The sequence below is a fragment of the Aedes aegypti genome, chromosome 3 (genome assembly GCF_002204515.2).
Source record: "Aedes aegypti strain LVP_AGWG chromosome 3, AaegL5.0 Primary Assembly, whole genome shotgun sequence".
Taxonomy (NCBI): domain Eukaryota; kingdom Metazoa; phylum Arthropoda; class Insecta; order Diptera; family Culicidae; genus Aedes; species Aedes aegypti.
In genome coordinates, this window is record NC_035109.1 from 297,411,878 (window position 1) to 297,428,111 (window position 16,234).

General features: G+C 43.2%; 1 protein-coding gene across 1 annotated transcript; it reads left to right on the forward strand.

The window, feature by feature from the left end:
- The first annotated feature begins 1,264 nt into the window (after positions 1 to 1,264).
- LOC5577459 (post-GPI attachment to proteins factor 2) lies at positions 1,265 to 15,207 on the forward strand. Its single transcript, XM_001663342.2, has 3 exons — positions 1,265 to 1,877; positions 13,909 to 14,127; positions 14,737 to 15,207. The coding sequence occupies exons 1-3, from the start codon at positions 1,427 to 1,429 to the stop codon at positions 14,871 to 14,873; spliced, it is 807 nt and encodes a 268-aa protein (XP_001663392.2). The 5' UTR covers positions 1,265 to 1,426; the 3' UTR covers positions 14,874 to 15,207.
- Positions 15,208 to 16,234: the final 1,027 nt, after the last annotated feature.

Below are 16,234 nucleotides of genomic sequence, written 5' to 3' on the forward strand. Positions count from 1 at the left end.
TCTCGCCGAACTTGGATTTTTCTCAGAATCTATGAAAGATACCTAACTTCGGAAGTGGTGCATTCGATTTGCATCCGGATGCGCTCTAATGCGTCCTACTTCCGAAGTAGGGAATCTTGCATGAATATCGAGAGAAATCCATTTTCGGCAAACTACATTTTCTTATGATTGACCGAACTTACAATATTGCGATCAAAGAAAAGTGATTTTCTTGATCATTTCCTGGAAGAAATTCCCCACGCATCGAAATAGGTGATTACTTTTCTTTTCAGCAGCAAATCAGCCTTAAAGCGAAGTATGCACTTCAACAGAAAAGTAATCGCCTATCTCAATGCGTGGGAAATTTCTTGCAAGAAATGCTCTAGAAAAGCATATTTCTTTTATCGCAGTACGCTGTTGAAAAGAAATGTCAATTGGCTTGTTTAGGGGTATCAATTTTCTTACATATTCTGAATCTACGTCAAAAATTAAACTAGAATCCAAAGTTTAACAATTTTCCGTTACCTGGAACTATTTTTAAAACACATTTGAAATTTGTATGGAAATCACTTTTGAATCACCCCTCGGCAAATTTTACTTCGGGACGAACTGTCATTGTGTAAATTGAAATGTCATTGATTCGACGGATTGAAATCTTTTTAAATCATTTAAAATATCAACATTGAGATATTGAAGTGCAATAACATCGTATTATACTTAGAAAGATGAGCTCTTTCGATCAAGCTGGAACAAACAGTGAATTTTTCTTCACTAAACAACCCAATTCAAATGGAGCTCACTGTAGGAAATTTCTTGACCATTTCTTGGGCAGAAATTTTTACTTTTCTTGAGCTGAACAGCATACTTAGGCTGTGAACCGTTTCACCAGTTCGTTTAACTTTTAGTTAAAATTTGACAGCTCGACAGTTATTTCCCCTCCGGTTAGAAATAACCCTGCTCTGGAGCATGGTCAAACTTGACAGTTCGAAAGTTATTTTTTGCTCCCGTGAATTTGAGAATAACTAACCATCTGTCAACTTTGTTCTGAAATAACTACTCGACTGTCAAAGCTCAAATGGGTCGACTGCGATGTTCAATTTAACCATTTGAGGGGAAAATAACTATTGAAATGTCAAATTTTAACTAATAGTTAAATTAACTGGTGAAACGGTTCACAGCCTTAGCTTTAGCGAAGCCATAATTTCGAGCAGTTTTATCTTGTAATAAAAATCTCGCAATTCGCTCTCATCCATTTGTTTCAGTGCAGGGTTTGAAACATCCAACACCCAAAGCGAAACGTCATTCCGATTCAGTTTGCTGTTTACTTTCCTCGGAGTGCGAGTGCAATTTTCGTGACGATTTCTCAGAACCAGTGCGAAGAAAATGTGAAACGATCTGCTAAACTAATTAGGATTTGGACCACTCATCAAACAAACTAGAAAGCGAAATGCTCCCCCAGTACGAGCGCCTCTTGGATCCGGAGCTTTCCCCCGGTGGCGGTGGCCAAGACTCGTCTGGTCGGAGCGCAATTCGAGTTCGCTTCGGCAAATTGGCTGTGATTACGGTACTGTTCCCGGTGGTGGGATTCCTGTTCTGCGTCGTATGGTCTCTGCTGTACAACTTTGACCAGGCCAACGCCACCCACTGTATGGTGTACAACTTTCTGCCTTCCCTATCGGCTGCCATCGGGAACTACCAGCCGCAGCGTTTCGTGTGGCAAGCCTCGGTTCTGGTCCACGCCCTGCCCCGCTATGCCATCGCATTTCTGTACAAGAACTTCCACATCGGGCTGCTGCGAAAACGTCGGAAGGAGCTGGCCTATCTGGCGTGCATTCTGAACATCACCGAGCTTAGTTCCCTGGTGGGATTGACCATGTGGACGTCGGTGTCCAACTACGGTAAGGGATCTGATATGTGGAGTGTGTAACACTAGTGGACTTTTTTCGCGCGCTTTGACCATTTGCAATACATTTTCAATAGTTTGTGATCCGATGGATTCAAATCTGTTTTCAGAATAGTTACAAAGATTAGCTTTTTTAAAAATCCACATTTTCGTCAGGGCTGGTAACAGATCTCTATTTTGATGTAAGTCTATATTTTCAAATACTCTAAAGTCTCTTTTTTAACAAAATGGTCTCTGGAGCCACTATTTCCATCTTTCTCCTTGCAGAGAATCAGGGTGCATAATTTTAGAGACTCCAGAGAAACCTTCGGAGACTCTTACGCGATTGTTCTCTAGGAATTCCATTTCAAAATCCTTGAGGAAAAAAGCTTTAGGAATTCTTCTATAATTTCTCCAGGGATTTCTTCTTGAGTACTTTTAGGACCTCTTCTCCAAGCATTCCTAAAGAGATTTTCCACAAGGTCTCACAGAAGTTCATCTACATATTCTTCCAGAGATTTATTAAGTGGAATTTGTTCGAAATTCTCTCCTGGGAATCCAACGAAACTACTGGTTATTTCCACATTGACTAGTACAAATTCTCCCAAAGATTATCCTAAGATTTCCTTCAAAGATTTTACCACCAACTCTTCCAGCAACATTCACAGCACACATGATAAAATCTCTGACTGCGTGTTGATTCCCAATATCAGTCATCGATCGATAGAACCGTTGATAAATTTAAATCTCGTCGCTCTCTTGCGACGCCTATCCACCTGTTCATTTTCAATCATTTGTAAAAATCTTCTATGTATAGACTCCTTTTAACTTTGAGTCGCATGGCCGCTATAGCCATAACAAAAATAATACAAAAGAGTTATCTAATGCGCCGAAAGTACTGAATGGAATATCTGTTGAAGTTCGAACAGAATCATATTTTAGTACTTTTTTAATAAATTTCTCAAAATACATATCATAGAAGAAACTGTTGCGTGAAATCTTTTGAGATTTCTATGTCCTTTCTCCCTCTAGATATAAATTTCTTAATAAAAAAAATCGTGTGAGAATCTTTGTGGCGAATCCTGGTGTAAATGCGTGAAGGTCAAGAGAATCCTTTAGAAAATCTCAACGAGTATCCTTCACAAGTTCTTGAGAAAATCCTTTGTAGATTTCTCGAAGAAGAGCTAATGGAATTCCTCCATTCATTCTTCCAGAAAATCTTAAAAAAAATCTAGGAATTCTTCCTGAGAATTTTTGAATATTTCTTGTATTGATCATCTTATGTTTTTTAGAGTACTGTGGCGGTCTTCTAGTTGTTACTCCTGTTCAAATATTCGTAAAGAAATTTCACGGGAGAAATTTGTTCAGGAATTTTATTAATCGCTCGTTTTGTTCGTCAATTCTTTCAACTAACTCAAGAAAGAAGCATCGTAGAAACAAAGTTTTTTTTTATGAAAATGAAAGCAAATTTTCTCAGGAATAAAAAAAATATTAACTGGAAAAAATTTTCCACAAAATTTTCCACCGAAAAATTTCTAAAACATCTGAAAAAAGATATGGGATTGGTTTTAATGAAGTATAAGTCGGAATGGATGATATTTTTCATGAAAAATTACACCGCTAAGAAAAACTGAAAAAAAACTGTTTCTGCCTCAATTTTTCATTACACTGAAAAGGGATTCTTTCTTTTCTATGGAACAAATAAGATTATTATTATTATTTTTTTAATTTTATTTATTTAATTATTCAGTATATAACTTACATTTTCATCTTAATACTATCTAGTTTTTCAACCGGGCGGATTGTCTTTGGTTGCTAACACCAGAAGATTAGAAAATCTTTCCTGAAGAAATTTTTCAGCCTCTGAATAGTCATTTTCAGTTGCATAGATAAATTCCCAATATTTTTTAAATTGGTCTTTCACTTTTTGCGACACAGCCCAGTCGAAAAATTGTTTGGCGTTATTAATTTCTGCTGACTTTCTAATACTAGCATCTCTAGACATTCGCTTAATGTTGCCACCGATACCATCACATGGACCTTTTCCATGTTTTTTTTATAGTAGGGTACAAAAAAGCTTCAAAAGCCAGGCCTGTTGTGTGTTGGCACGGTGTGGGACTCACGTTAGGCGTGCTTAACCACTGAAAAACTTTCCCTACTGCTCCTGTGCCTCGATCCCCCCCGGAACTACATCAGGCAACTTCATCGGGGGAGGGCTGTGCTCATGCACTTCTTCAATCTCAGCCTCTAACTGTTCTGCTAGTTCGCTGTTGGAGCGTTTTGCCCAATTGGCGGTTGAACATCTCGCCGGGACTTTGGACAGCTTTCTGTGCGACGACGCATACTTCCCTTGAGCTGGCCTCGCGTCAGAGCTCTGTTGATCTTCTACTGGACGCTCATGTGCACTTCGTTGCTCTACGACGACTCGTTCTCCGCTGCTGCTGTTCGAGCTCTCCTTGTTGACCAGTTGGATGCCGAGGTCGGTCCAGCGATTCCGGTTGGAGGATGACTTCCGGTTCACTGGCGCCCAGACGACCCAAAACTGGTTTGTGACGATCGATGCTACTCGGCTTAGTCCCCGACGGTGGAGCTAGCCTACTCCGGCTACGCGCTTCTTCATGATTCGATACTGGCCGGTGGAGTGCCGAAGTCGGTCCAGCGATTCCGGTTGGAGGATGGCTTCCGGTTTGCAGGCGCCCGGACGACTATTAACCGATACTACGCTACGCCCGCTCTACTCGGTCTAGTCCCCGACGGAGGATCTAGCCTACTCCGATCGCGATCCGGAGCTCTCTGGTCTTCACGCCATCTTCTTTGCAGCAACGACATAATCGCCGTTATTCCCCTGTTAATCGCATTCCAGGTGCTTTCATGCTGGCACATGTTCTGTACGATGTTGTCCGGATTTAGGACGTTTGCGGTTTCTGGCATCATCTCGCTTTGTATATCCGTGAATCGAGGGCAGTCGAATATAACGTGCTCCGGTGTCTCCTCGATATTTGGACAGGCCGGACAATGTGGAGATTCTGCGTGTCCGAATCTGTGCAGATATTTCCGGAAGCATCCATGGCCTGACAGAAACTGGGTCAGGAAGAATTTAACTTCTCCATGTTTTCTGGTCGTCCACACCGACACGTTAGGAATGAGCCTGTGGGTCCACCTTCCTTTCTCCGAGTTATCCCACTCCTGCTGCCACCTGGCCATTGTGTCCAACCTAATGGTATTCCTCACATTCCTGGTGTCCCTTTGCTGGTAACATGCGATGTCCTCAGCCAGAGTGATGCAGATGGGGATCATTCCGGCGATAACGCACACTGCCTCCGATGATATAGTGCGGTAGGCACTCGCAACCCGTATAGCCATGAGCCGGAACGTACCTGCCAGCTTATCTCGATTACGTTTGGTTCCCAACGCTGCAGCCCAAGCCGGGACTCCATACCTCAGTATAGACGATGATACGGTCGCTAGAAGACGCCTCGTGCTGCTTCTTGGTCCTCCAATGTTGGGCATGATCCTGGCTGCTGTGTTAGCAGCTTTCGCTGCCTTTTCGCAGGCATAGTCTACGTGGCTGTTGAAGTTTAGCCTGTCGTCGACCATTACTCCGAGATGCTTTAGAGAGCGCTTCGATGGGATTGCGTGCCCTCCGACGTTGATTTCCAACTGCTGTACCGCCTTGCAGTTGCTGACCAGCACCACCTCCGTTTTATGATGAGCCAACTGCAGCTTGACTCCAGTCATCCACGATTCGATGGTGTCTAGCGATTCCGCCGTCAGCATCTCCACCTCCTCCGCAGTCTCACCAGTTATCGCAAGAACGACGTCATCTGCGAACCCGACGATCTCGACTCCATTCGGCAGTGACAAGGTTAGCACTCCATCGTACATCATGTTCCACAATGTTGGACCAAGTATGGATCCTTGTGGAACTCCCGCCGTGACTTCAATTGGCATCCGTCCCTGGTTTGTGTCGTAGACCAGTACCCGGTTCTGGAAATAACTTTGCAGAATTTTACACAGATATCCGGGAACCCGCATTCTGTGTAGGGCTGCGGCGATAGCCTCCCAACTGGCACTGTTGAACGCGTTCTTGACGTCTATTGTTACCACTGCGCAGTATCGATTGCCTCTCCTCTTCTGCTTGGACGCTTTCTCCGCGCACGCGATGACTGCCCGAATAGCATCCACCGTCGAAGTCTTTTTACGGAATCCGAACTGCCTTTTAGACAATCCGTTCTCGCCTTCCGTGTAGATCGTCAGCCTGCCGAGGATGACCTTCTCCAAAAGTTTGCCAAGAGTATCCAGCAAGCATATTGGTCTATATGAAACAGGATCTCCTGGCGGTTTTCCCGGTTTTGGCAGTAACACCAGCTTCTGCACCTTCCATCTGTCTGGGAAGCAGCCTTCCGCTAGACACTTCTGCAATGCTGTCCTGAATATGTCTGGGAACGCCAAGATTGCTGCCCTTAGCGCAACATTAGGGATACCATCTGGTCCGGGAGCTTTGTTCAGAGACCGTTCACTATCGCCTTCAGTTTGTCGGGACACATTTCAGCTGGGGTAACTGGGCCCTTGATCTTCGCTATCACTACTCGATAGGCGTTGCCCCAGGGATTTGCGTCAGCTTCCCGGCACAACTCCTTGTAGCAGTTCGTTTTACTCGTCGATATTTCCCGTTTGAAGGCGGCTCTGGCCAGTCGGTAGGTCACTTTACGCTCTTCCATGCTGGCTTCGGATCTAGCTCTCTGCACGCGACTTCTGGCTCTTAAGCAGGCTGCGCGAAGGGTGCTGAGTCTGTCGTTCCACCAGTATGCAGGACGCCGTTGATTTCTTGGCTCCAATTTTCTCGGCATAGTTGCGTCACACGCTCTCGCCAACGCTTCTGTCAGCTCTCCTGCATCAATGTTTGGAGCGTCGCTTACTGCTCGGAGTGCTTCGACGAAAAGATCCTTATCGAAATGCTTCGTCTTCCACCTTCGTTCTCCATTCCTCCTCTGCCATACTGAACAACTTCTCTGGCCAACGCAGTAGTGGATCGCCTGATGGTCACTGTGGGTGTATTCTTCGCTAACTCTCCAGTACATATTGGTGATCAGCGACGGGCTGCAAAAGGTCACGTCTATGATGGACTCCCTACCGTTTTTGCGAAATGTGCTAGCGAGACCGTCGTTGCACTACCCCACTCCACGGCCCACGCATTGAAGTCTCCTCCGATTATTACCGGCGTTCGACCGATCAGCTTGTCGGTTAGCACATCCAACATCTGGGTGTACTGCTCCAGTGTCCATCTCGGGGGGGGGCGTAACAGCTACACACGAAGATTTCGTTAATTTTAACGATCACGAAGCCCTCGTATGAGCGTTCGACTACTTCTTGGATAGGGAATCTGCCCATTACTTGAATCGCCGTCGTCTCTGCTCTGTCTGCTACCCAATTGCCGTTATCGGGAGGAACCCGATACGGTTCTGCAATGATCGCAATGTCGCACTTTGTTTCTGTTGTCGACTGCCACAACAGTTGTTGTGCGGTGTCGCAATGGTTGAGGTTCACCTGCGTTATCTCCATCATCATTACTGCCCTGCCTTCGCCTTCTGATATTTGGGGCACTTGAAGCCACCCGTCGTATGGGCGTTACCTTCCTCCACCTTACACAGCATGCACCTAGGTGTATTCAGGCAGTCCCTGCCAACGTGACCTTTTTCACCACATTTCCTGCAGTGTTCGGACCTGTCCGGGCCTTTGCAGTTTATTGCCCGGTGGCCGAAATCCATGCATTTGAAGCATCTCTCCACCGGATTTGTCTCCCGAGGGATCAGTTTCAGCGGGCAAACCGACCATCCCACCTTGATCTTACCAGCCTCGACGAGTTTTTTGGCTGCTGCGACTGGTAATCGGATCGTCGCTATTTGCATACCTCCGTAAGCTCTCCTCAGCCGGATGGACTGCGGTGCTTCTTCCAGGTTGCATTGGGATAACAGTGCACCCCTCACGTCGTCTTCTGTTGTGATCTCGTTCAGTTCTCTGCATTCGATCACTGCCTCCTGGGATAAGGCTCTCACGCTTGCCTCGTTGCCCAGCGACTTCGCGACGAGCTCTCGGCAGGCCGAACTCTTGATCGACGGATCTTTTTTAAGCTCAAAGAGCATGTCACCTTTCTGGGTGCGCCTGGTTCTCACCACGTTTTTACCCAACTTCTTAAGCTCTGGGTCCTCCCTCACTCTCCTGAGAATCGCCGCGTAGCTTGTCTTATCGCTTGCCTCAATGACAAGAGCATCGCCCCTGAACCTCTCGCGAGGTGACCGTCGCTTTTCATTCTTCTTCGGTTCCTTTTTTGCCGCTTCCTCTCCTTACGAGCTGTATTCTTCTCCTTTTGACCTTTCACGGTGCGCCATTCACTGCCGTTCTGCTCACTGACGCACTCATTGTCGCTTCTCTGCTTTTTGGGATCTTCCTCCTCTCCTGGTGTATCCCTCGTTCTTTTTTCCGAGCGGGTGGTCGGATTGCTCCTAGGCGTCTCCTGTGCAACGGCTGTTGCATTCACCGAAGTTAATGCTTTTTCTGCTTTTTCCGCTCTACTCCGCAATTCCTTCTGTCCGCGTTCTGCGGCTGTAACGGCAGACTTGATGCTAGTGACCAGCTGCTTGATTCTGAGGTGGACGTTGTTTTTCGTCTTGACGAACTCATAGAGTTCATTGACCTTCCTCTTTACTTCCGACAGCTCCGACTTCTCATGCTGCCTGTCGTCTTGAGCGGTGCTACTCCCCGATTTTGGTGTGAGCACTTGAGTCAGGAAGCCTGCATCCCGCTGGTTTCCCGGTGGCTCACTCGGTGTGCTGCATCTGCTAGTGCTGGCTGCTACCGTCTGTGGTATCACTGGCGATCTCTGCATCTTTCCGCTCCTTGCGAATACTATCGCGTCTTCGTTCCCTCCACTAGATTCTCCATCCAAATCGATTATTTGCTCCATTCGATTGGGTCCCCCCTTCGGGCCGCTATCTCTACTCGTTGTAAATAGTCGCCTCTCGTGATCCCATGGTTGTCTATGCAAGCAGGGAGGCCATGCTAGGGTTGACACAATCCTTCATGGGGGTTGTGTTCAGAGCCCGATCGGCGTAAGTCAGGAATGTTACATCTGAGCCTACTACTCACCGAGGTTGGTGACGAGTTTCGAACGTACACGAAGGCCTGCCAAGGTTTTATCAGGACGGAGGCAGTTTCCTCATAGTCCTATTCGCCGTTTCAAGTTGGTGTCACCCTTCCTTACTCAGGGAACAGTAGAGTACGCTGCCAGCCCACGACTGTTAGTCGACGTATCCAATCCGTAATCCGTGTCCTGTCCGTTGTTCTGCGTTGTGACCAGTATACCATAATCAGGATTTTACTGGCATCCATCCTGATGTGCCGGTTGGCACTCCAGAGGGCTAAGGTACTTTGAAAGCGGTACCAGGTCGCTTGTTCAGGGTTACTTGCAGGACCTTTTCCATGTGAGGTTGGGAAAAAGTGCCATTCTGCTTCAATTTTAAAATCATTTTCATGGTTGCATACATTTTTGAAATTTTATTTATTTTTGTATTGCTCTCCGTAATCCACCGAACTCCATTCGAATGAAACTTGGTCATGAGACCATGGCTAATCGAGCGTAAATTTGTCCTTACTGATTTGTGGCCGTCCAGTCCGAAGGGGTTACAGCATAGCGAATAGTATTCGTAGTATTGAACTTTGTCCATTTTAACAGCTTCGGTAATAACGTAATATACAGCTGACAACACTTGCACTTTCTCACTGCTCTTTGTTAGTTTTTTGGTAAACTTATGATTCTCAAGCCATTTCAACGCTTTAAACCAAAATTGGTAAATACCTAATTGCCTACCCATTGATTTAACTGTCAATTTTGTAGTAGCTGGAAAAAATGCCTACATTATGTTTGAAAAATCTTTGTTTCTATGCTGTTTCGTTATTAAGTAGTTTTGAGTGCTTCGAGAAGCCCAAGCAGGACAGTTCGGTTTTGCGTCGTCCGATTGATTTAGCTGACGGATTCGCGCGTTTTCGTTGCCGGAGAATTTTTTTCCCCCTGTTTTGGAACGTCTTGCTGGGTAGTGCTTTGTGAAGCCCAAGCAGGACAGTTCGGTTTTGCGTCGTCCGATTGATTTAGCTGACGGATTCGCGCGTTTTCGTTGCCGGAGAATTTTTTTCCCCCTGTTTTGGAGCGTCTTGCTGGGTAGTGCTTTGTGAAGCCCAAGCAGGACAGTTCGGTTTTGCGTCGTCCGATTGATTTAGCTGACGGATTCGCGCGTTTTCGTTGCCGGAGAATTTTTTTCCCCCTGTTTTGGAGCGTCTTGCTGGGTAGTGCTTTGTGAAGCCCAAGCAGGACAGTTCGGTTTTGCGTCGTCCGATTGATTTAGCTGACGGATTCGCGCGTTTTCGTTGCCGGAGAATTTTTTTCCCCCTGTTTTGGAGCGTCTTGCTGGGTAGTGCTTTGTGAAGCCCAAGCAGGACAGTTCGGTTTTGCGTCGTCCGATTGATTTAGCTGACGGATTCGCGCGTTTTCGTTGCCGGAGAATTTTTTTCCCCCTGTTTTGGAGCGTCTTGCTGGGTAGTGCTTTGTGAAGCCCAAGCAGGACAGTTCGGTTTTGCGTCGTCCGATTGATTTGGCTGGCGGATTCGCGCGTTTTCGTTGCCGGAGAGTTTTTTCCCCCTGTTTTGGAGCGTCTTGCTGGGTGGTGCTTCGAGAGGCCCAGGCGGGACGGTTCGGTTTTGCGTCGTCCGATAGAGTTTGTTGACGGTTTCGCGCGTGTTTTCGTCGCCGGAGATTTTTTTTTTTTTTTTTTTTCCCTTTGTTTTGGAGCGTCTTGCTGGGTACGTGTTTGGGAGGGCCCAAGCAAGACGGTTTGTTTTCGGGACGCCAAGAAGTTTTGCTGTCAGTGTCAGTTTTGTGTTCAGTCGAGAATGGATGGCCAACTGGTGAGTTCGTTTCATGCTTGTGATAACACATATTTTCTTGAAAGCGTAACTTTTATGTAATATTGGGGCAAACTTTGTATGGTTTGTCACTATAGGTGTCGGCATTGTGCTTTTTTCTTGTACAATTTGAATATACATGTGTTTTTCTCTTTTTGACATTATTGAGGGTTATCCTTTGAATTGTTCGACATTGTGAATGTTGACGTATTTTCTAAAACTTCTACCATATCGAGACGAGATGCACAGTGGTACTCATGTGTGATTTTCGAACGGGCTATGTGTGGTTCGTCACTGCAGGTGTCGGCATTGTTCCTGTTTCATATAAGTTGAAATATATACATGTAATTTTCAGTTTTCGTCATTGATAGGGACGTCTTTTGAATTGTTCGACATTATAGATGTTGACGTAATTTTTCCAAAAACTTCTCGAGACAAAAATACAAAACTAGCTTTGAATACAAGTCGTGTATTTCCCCCTTGTCCATGGATCGCATCACCGACCAGGGGTGACTCCCAGATCTTTTCCTTCCTCACTAGTGAACACCCTTCCCGTGGTGATTGTGGGGATGCAGAGGTGTTCTCGGTCTCTGGAGGCAACAGTCGTTGCACCCTAGCATTCCTTCCCCATCCCAACTGACTGTAAGGACTTGGCCGGCGCCGTTGTTGATCAATAATGTTAGATCTGCTAGAGTTGCACTTCGGGAGTGGGCGGAGGCTCCCATCCCTTATTCATTTGGATCGTAGTGCGGTTCTTACCAGTTCCGATCAGTCACGGAGTGGCAACCATTGACATGTGCAGTCAGTTTGTGCTGTGCTATGCTATGCTATGCAAAACACCCCTTTCTTTTTACCTTTATTTTTGTAATAAAAAAAACTTTGAATGGTTGGACACTACAAGTGTAGACTTCCGAAAGGTTCACTTTATTCAACAAACTTTGGATGGTTCGTCACTGTAAGTGTCGGCATAAGAATAGGAGTGTTAGGAATGTTTCATTTAGGTATTTGTTCAACAAACTTTGAATGGTTCGTCACCCCAAGTGTCGGCATAATCATGTTTATATCTCACAAATAATTATTTATCATGGTCTAATTGCTTATCAAAGTGAATCCTGTGACCCAACGATCCTCCCCATTAACAAACATCCCTCCCAGTAACCTTTGTGGAGATGCAGAGGCAAACACGGTCTCCAAATAGCAAAGGTTACACACTAACATTCCTTCCCTCAATCCCACCTGACTGCAAGGACGTGGCCGGCGCCGTTATTGACCCTGTATAAATAGAGGCACTGAATTATGCACACTGAAGAAGATTATGGCCAATCCCAGTCAAACTTCTAGTTGATTCTTTGTGCATTTTCACTGACTTCGGTCAATCACGGAATAGCAACCATTGATATGTGTAGTCAGTCTAAGCTAAGCTAAGCTAAGCTAAGCTGTTTCGTTATTAAGTAGTTTTGTTTATAAACTTATAAATTTGAAAATAAGCTTTATAAACTTATAAATGTATAAATTTGTAAACAGCTCATCTTGGCAATATTTGATCATGTTTTAGGAACGAAAAATGAGCGTATTTAAAAAATGTTTAGGATTGGATCTTATTGATCGCTCTTTTCAAATATACTTTGTTTGTAAGCTGGAATAGCTAAACCCATTATTTATTCTCCTTAACGGTGAAAACTGTCCTGGAAAACTTATTCCATTTAAAAAAATCTCAAAGTTTTGAGAAAATTTGATTCCGATTTGACAAAAAAAAATGTTTCTGTGACGCTTTTATCTTCAGTTATGATTTTCGAACGAAACGATTTGTACGAGAAATCTGGGCATTTTTCACAAAACTATAATCAAACGCAGGAATTAAAAAGTAGTACATCTTAAAAATTTCAGTGATTGAAATTTATAAAATTCTGTTCTCAAAAATATTTCTTTGAAAATCTTACACGAGTTGGAACATAGGTTTCCCGGCTTTTCTTTACGAATTTTCTCGATGGTGGAAAATTTTGTGGAAAACTTTTTCCAGTTAACATTTTTTTCTATTCCTTAGAAAATTTGCTTTCATTTTCATAAAAAAAAACTTTGTTTCTATGATGCTTCGTTCTTGAGTTATGATTTTTCAAAGTAAGTAGTGTCAGGGGAAAACAAAAAAAAAATCCAACTGAGTTTTCCGGGAAAATAGGCGACCCTGAATTTTTCTCAATTTTTTTTTTATCCATATATTGATGAGCCCTGCCTGTGAAAAAAGTTTCATGAAAATCTGAGACCTTTCGGCCCAAACCCGTACGGAAATAAAAAAAAGATCCCCTTAAGACATCGGAATTTGTTTGCATCAAATAATCGTCGAACTAACTATGCAAAATTCGGCCCAATGAATCAAATGATGTCTCTTTATAATCAGCATTGCACAGAAATTGATCTGACCATGTCGCGAACAAAGCTAAGACAATATTTTAATTCCTTAAGATATAATAATACATAGAATTAAGCAAACATGTAGTCTACTATTGATTGACGAAATAAAAAAATAAATAAAATAATAATAATCTGTATTTCAATATATACATAATTTTGTATGAAATGTGTGGAATTAGGCAATGCGCTGAATTACGGCACTTTACGGTACATTTCTAATAAATTGAGTGTAATGCACATAGGTATTTTCAGTGTATGATGTAGATTATTTTTTCATAGAAATATGGAAATTATAGAAACTTTGTAATAAAAAAGCAATTATCTCGAAAAAATACGTGATACACAAAACTTTAGAGTATGAATGTATTTATCGAAAATCTAAATATTATAATAATAAAAATTTTAATCAAATTTGGGCAACAAAAAAGGTGAATTTTCTTGTAAACGTGCAATTTGTGAACAAAACATCATTTTTTTCTCAAAAACTACGCGTTATGACAATTCTGAAAACAGATTCGAAATCAGCGAGTCAAAATCTTCTGAACTCCTTACAATTGGTCAAAGTACGGTTACCTAGTGTAATTTATCCACGATCGATGACAGCGCAGCTACGCCCCAATTAAAGCGAATGATTATCACCTCTACACGAAACTAATCAAAATCTATCATTTTCGGTGTTCCAGACGTGCATAAATTCTGCTTCAGCACATTCGTGGTGACGTCGATGCTCTACATGGTGGTACTGATTGTCATCAATAGGGTGACCCGTGAGGGAGATCTGCTGACTGCGTCGGAGCGCAAGTCAATTAGGTACAAGAAAAGACTGTTCTTAGCCAATCTCTGTTCGATACTGCTGGCGGTTTACTTTTTCGTTAGGCATAATTCCTACTGCGAACCAGGAGGTAATTTCGGCTGCGAGGCTCGATTAGCACCGTAAAACGGGGTGTTTTTGATAGAGCGTGGTAATTTTGATAGTGAAAGTTACTAAATGAAATAACAAAACTTCTGTCAATTAGTTAATCAGTAATAACCTTCATGTCAAAGTTGTTTTCTTAGGCATCGAGAGCATTTGAACCTATATATTCAATTATTAAACAAAAATATGTCTTCTTCTTCTTTCTGGCGTTACGTCCGAACTGGGACAAAGCCTGCTTCTCATATGTGTTCTTATGAGCACTTCCACAGTTATTAATTGAGAGCTTTCTTTGCCGATTGACCATTTTTGCATGTGTATATCGTGTGGCAGGTACGAAGATACTCTATGCCATGGGAATCGAGAAAATTTCCTTTACGAAAAGATCCTCGACCAGCGGGATTCGAACCCACGACCCTCAGCATGGTCATGCTGAATAGCTGCGCGTTTACCGCTACGGCTATCTGGGCCCCTAGCCATGTATTATCATTTTTAAAACGCTTATAAACAATCGGATTTCCTAAAACAACTATCTAAGTTACCCCGTTTTACAGTACCTATGTAGCAATCGAATAATCCGTACAACTTCTTTTTTTAGTATACTCCCTATTCGCGCTGAGCGAGTACGTGTTCGTCTACAGTAACATTGGCTTCCACATGACGGCCTATTGGGACTTTATCAGTGCCAATCTATTCTTCGATTGGAAAAACGGGATCCACTTTTCGGCAGTCTGAGTCTGCGGAAGAGAAAGAGAGCACTGAGCGCACTTTGCTTATTTTGCATCTAGCACGATACTTATTCAATTTTATATGGGTGTATTGAGGAGGAATAACTATACAGCACTGACTGCATGTGATGACACCAAGACCGGTGGTATTATAAATACGACACTTTTAGAGGCCAGGACCATGTGCTACCATTGAGGCGTGTGTTTAGCGGAGAAACACAGGTAAACTGAAACAATAAGGATATTTGTTCGCTGAGATCGAGCAGTTTTGCGTTGACCTTTATCGCATGAATCTTTACGCTGCGATTTTTTAGTCTAAATGAAACAGTTTTTGTTGAGCATTCAATTTGTTTTATTCTTATGAGATATCACATTTTCATGATAATGTAAGCGTTTGTCAAATAGTCATCTGGACAATCACTGCGTGGCGGGAGATTGATTTCGGTAAGAAAATTAAATAGTAAAAAAAGCAACATTTGGGCAGAAATTTTCCTTTTTAAGATCGGACTTCCAAATCTCGCATAATATGGGATAACGCCCTAAAAGCCATTGGTAACCAGGTGTGTAGCTCGTTGTTTCTGAGCAAACGAAAGAATAAGCATCCAAACCATCACCACTGGCAGGTAGATAATAGTGGTTTCTGCGCTCGTGTACATACACGTTACATGTCACCAACACTACTTAAAGATTGCTGGTTGAAAATATAAACAAAGATCAGCTGTTCCCAGCAAAATCAAAGGCAGTATTTTCAACCAGCAAATTTGCGCACGTGTTCGTGACAGCGCTCGGCGAGAGCTCAATGATCCTTTCTTCACCATAGCGCTGTTAAAAAACGTGTAACTCCATTAAAATGCTCAGAAACAACGATCTACACACATGGTTACCAATGGCTTTTGGGGCGAGATCATAAGTTATGCGAGAAATAGTAGTTGAAGATATTACGAAAAAAAATTGTATAGAGACAACTGCGAAAAGAAACCACGTGCTCCGGTGGTGATCGCACCCACGACTCCCTATTCGCTAGATGGGCGCTTCAACCTACGTTAAAAATATCATCACAAATTTTGGCTAGAATGCAGACTGCCAGAATTTAAATTTAAAAAACTGATCTTATATAATTCTGCTGAAAATTTCTAATCAAATTACGATTAAAATACATGAAAAATTAAAATTTTTTTGCTCAAATAGTTGATTATAAAATGAATATCTTTTTGACGATATATTATTTCAAAAAAGATTATATGCTAAACAAAATAAAGTATTTTCATGGGATCTTTTCCATGAATTGCGTAGGCTTATAAAGGTTTCATGGAAGTAACAGTCACAACGTAAGACTCAAATTGGTTTCTATTCTAGTGCTTGAAACGA

Bases quoted from the DNA above. Each gene is read 5' to 3' on its own strand.
- LOC5577459 (XM_001663342.2), top strand. From the start codon at position 1,427: ATGCTCCCCCAGTACGAGCGCCTCTTGGATCCGGAGCTTTCCCCCGGT. The intron at 1,878-13,908 runs GTAAGGGATCTG...TCGGTGTTCCAG, and splicing joins GACGTCGGTGTCCAACTACG to ACGTGCATAAATTCTGCTTC. The intron at 14,128-14,736 runs GTAATTTCGGCT...TTCTTTTTTTAG, and splicing joins TTCCTACTGCGAACCAGGAG to TATACTCCCTATTCGCGCTG.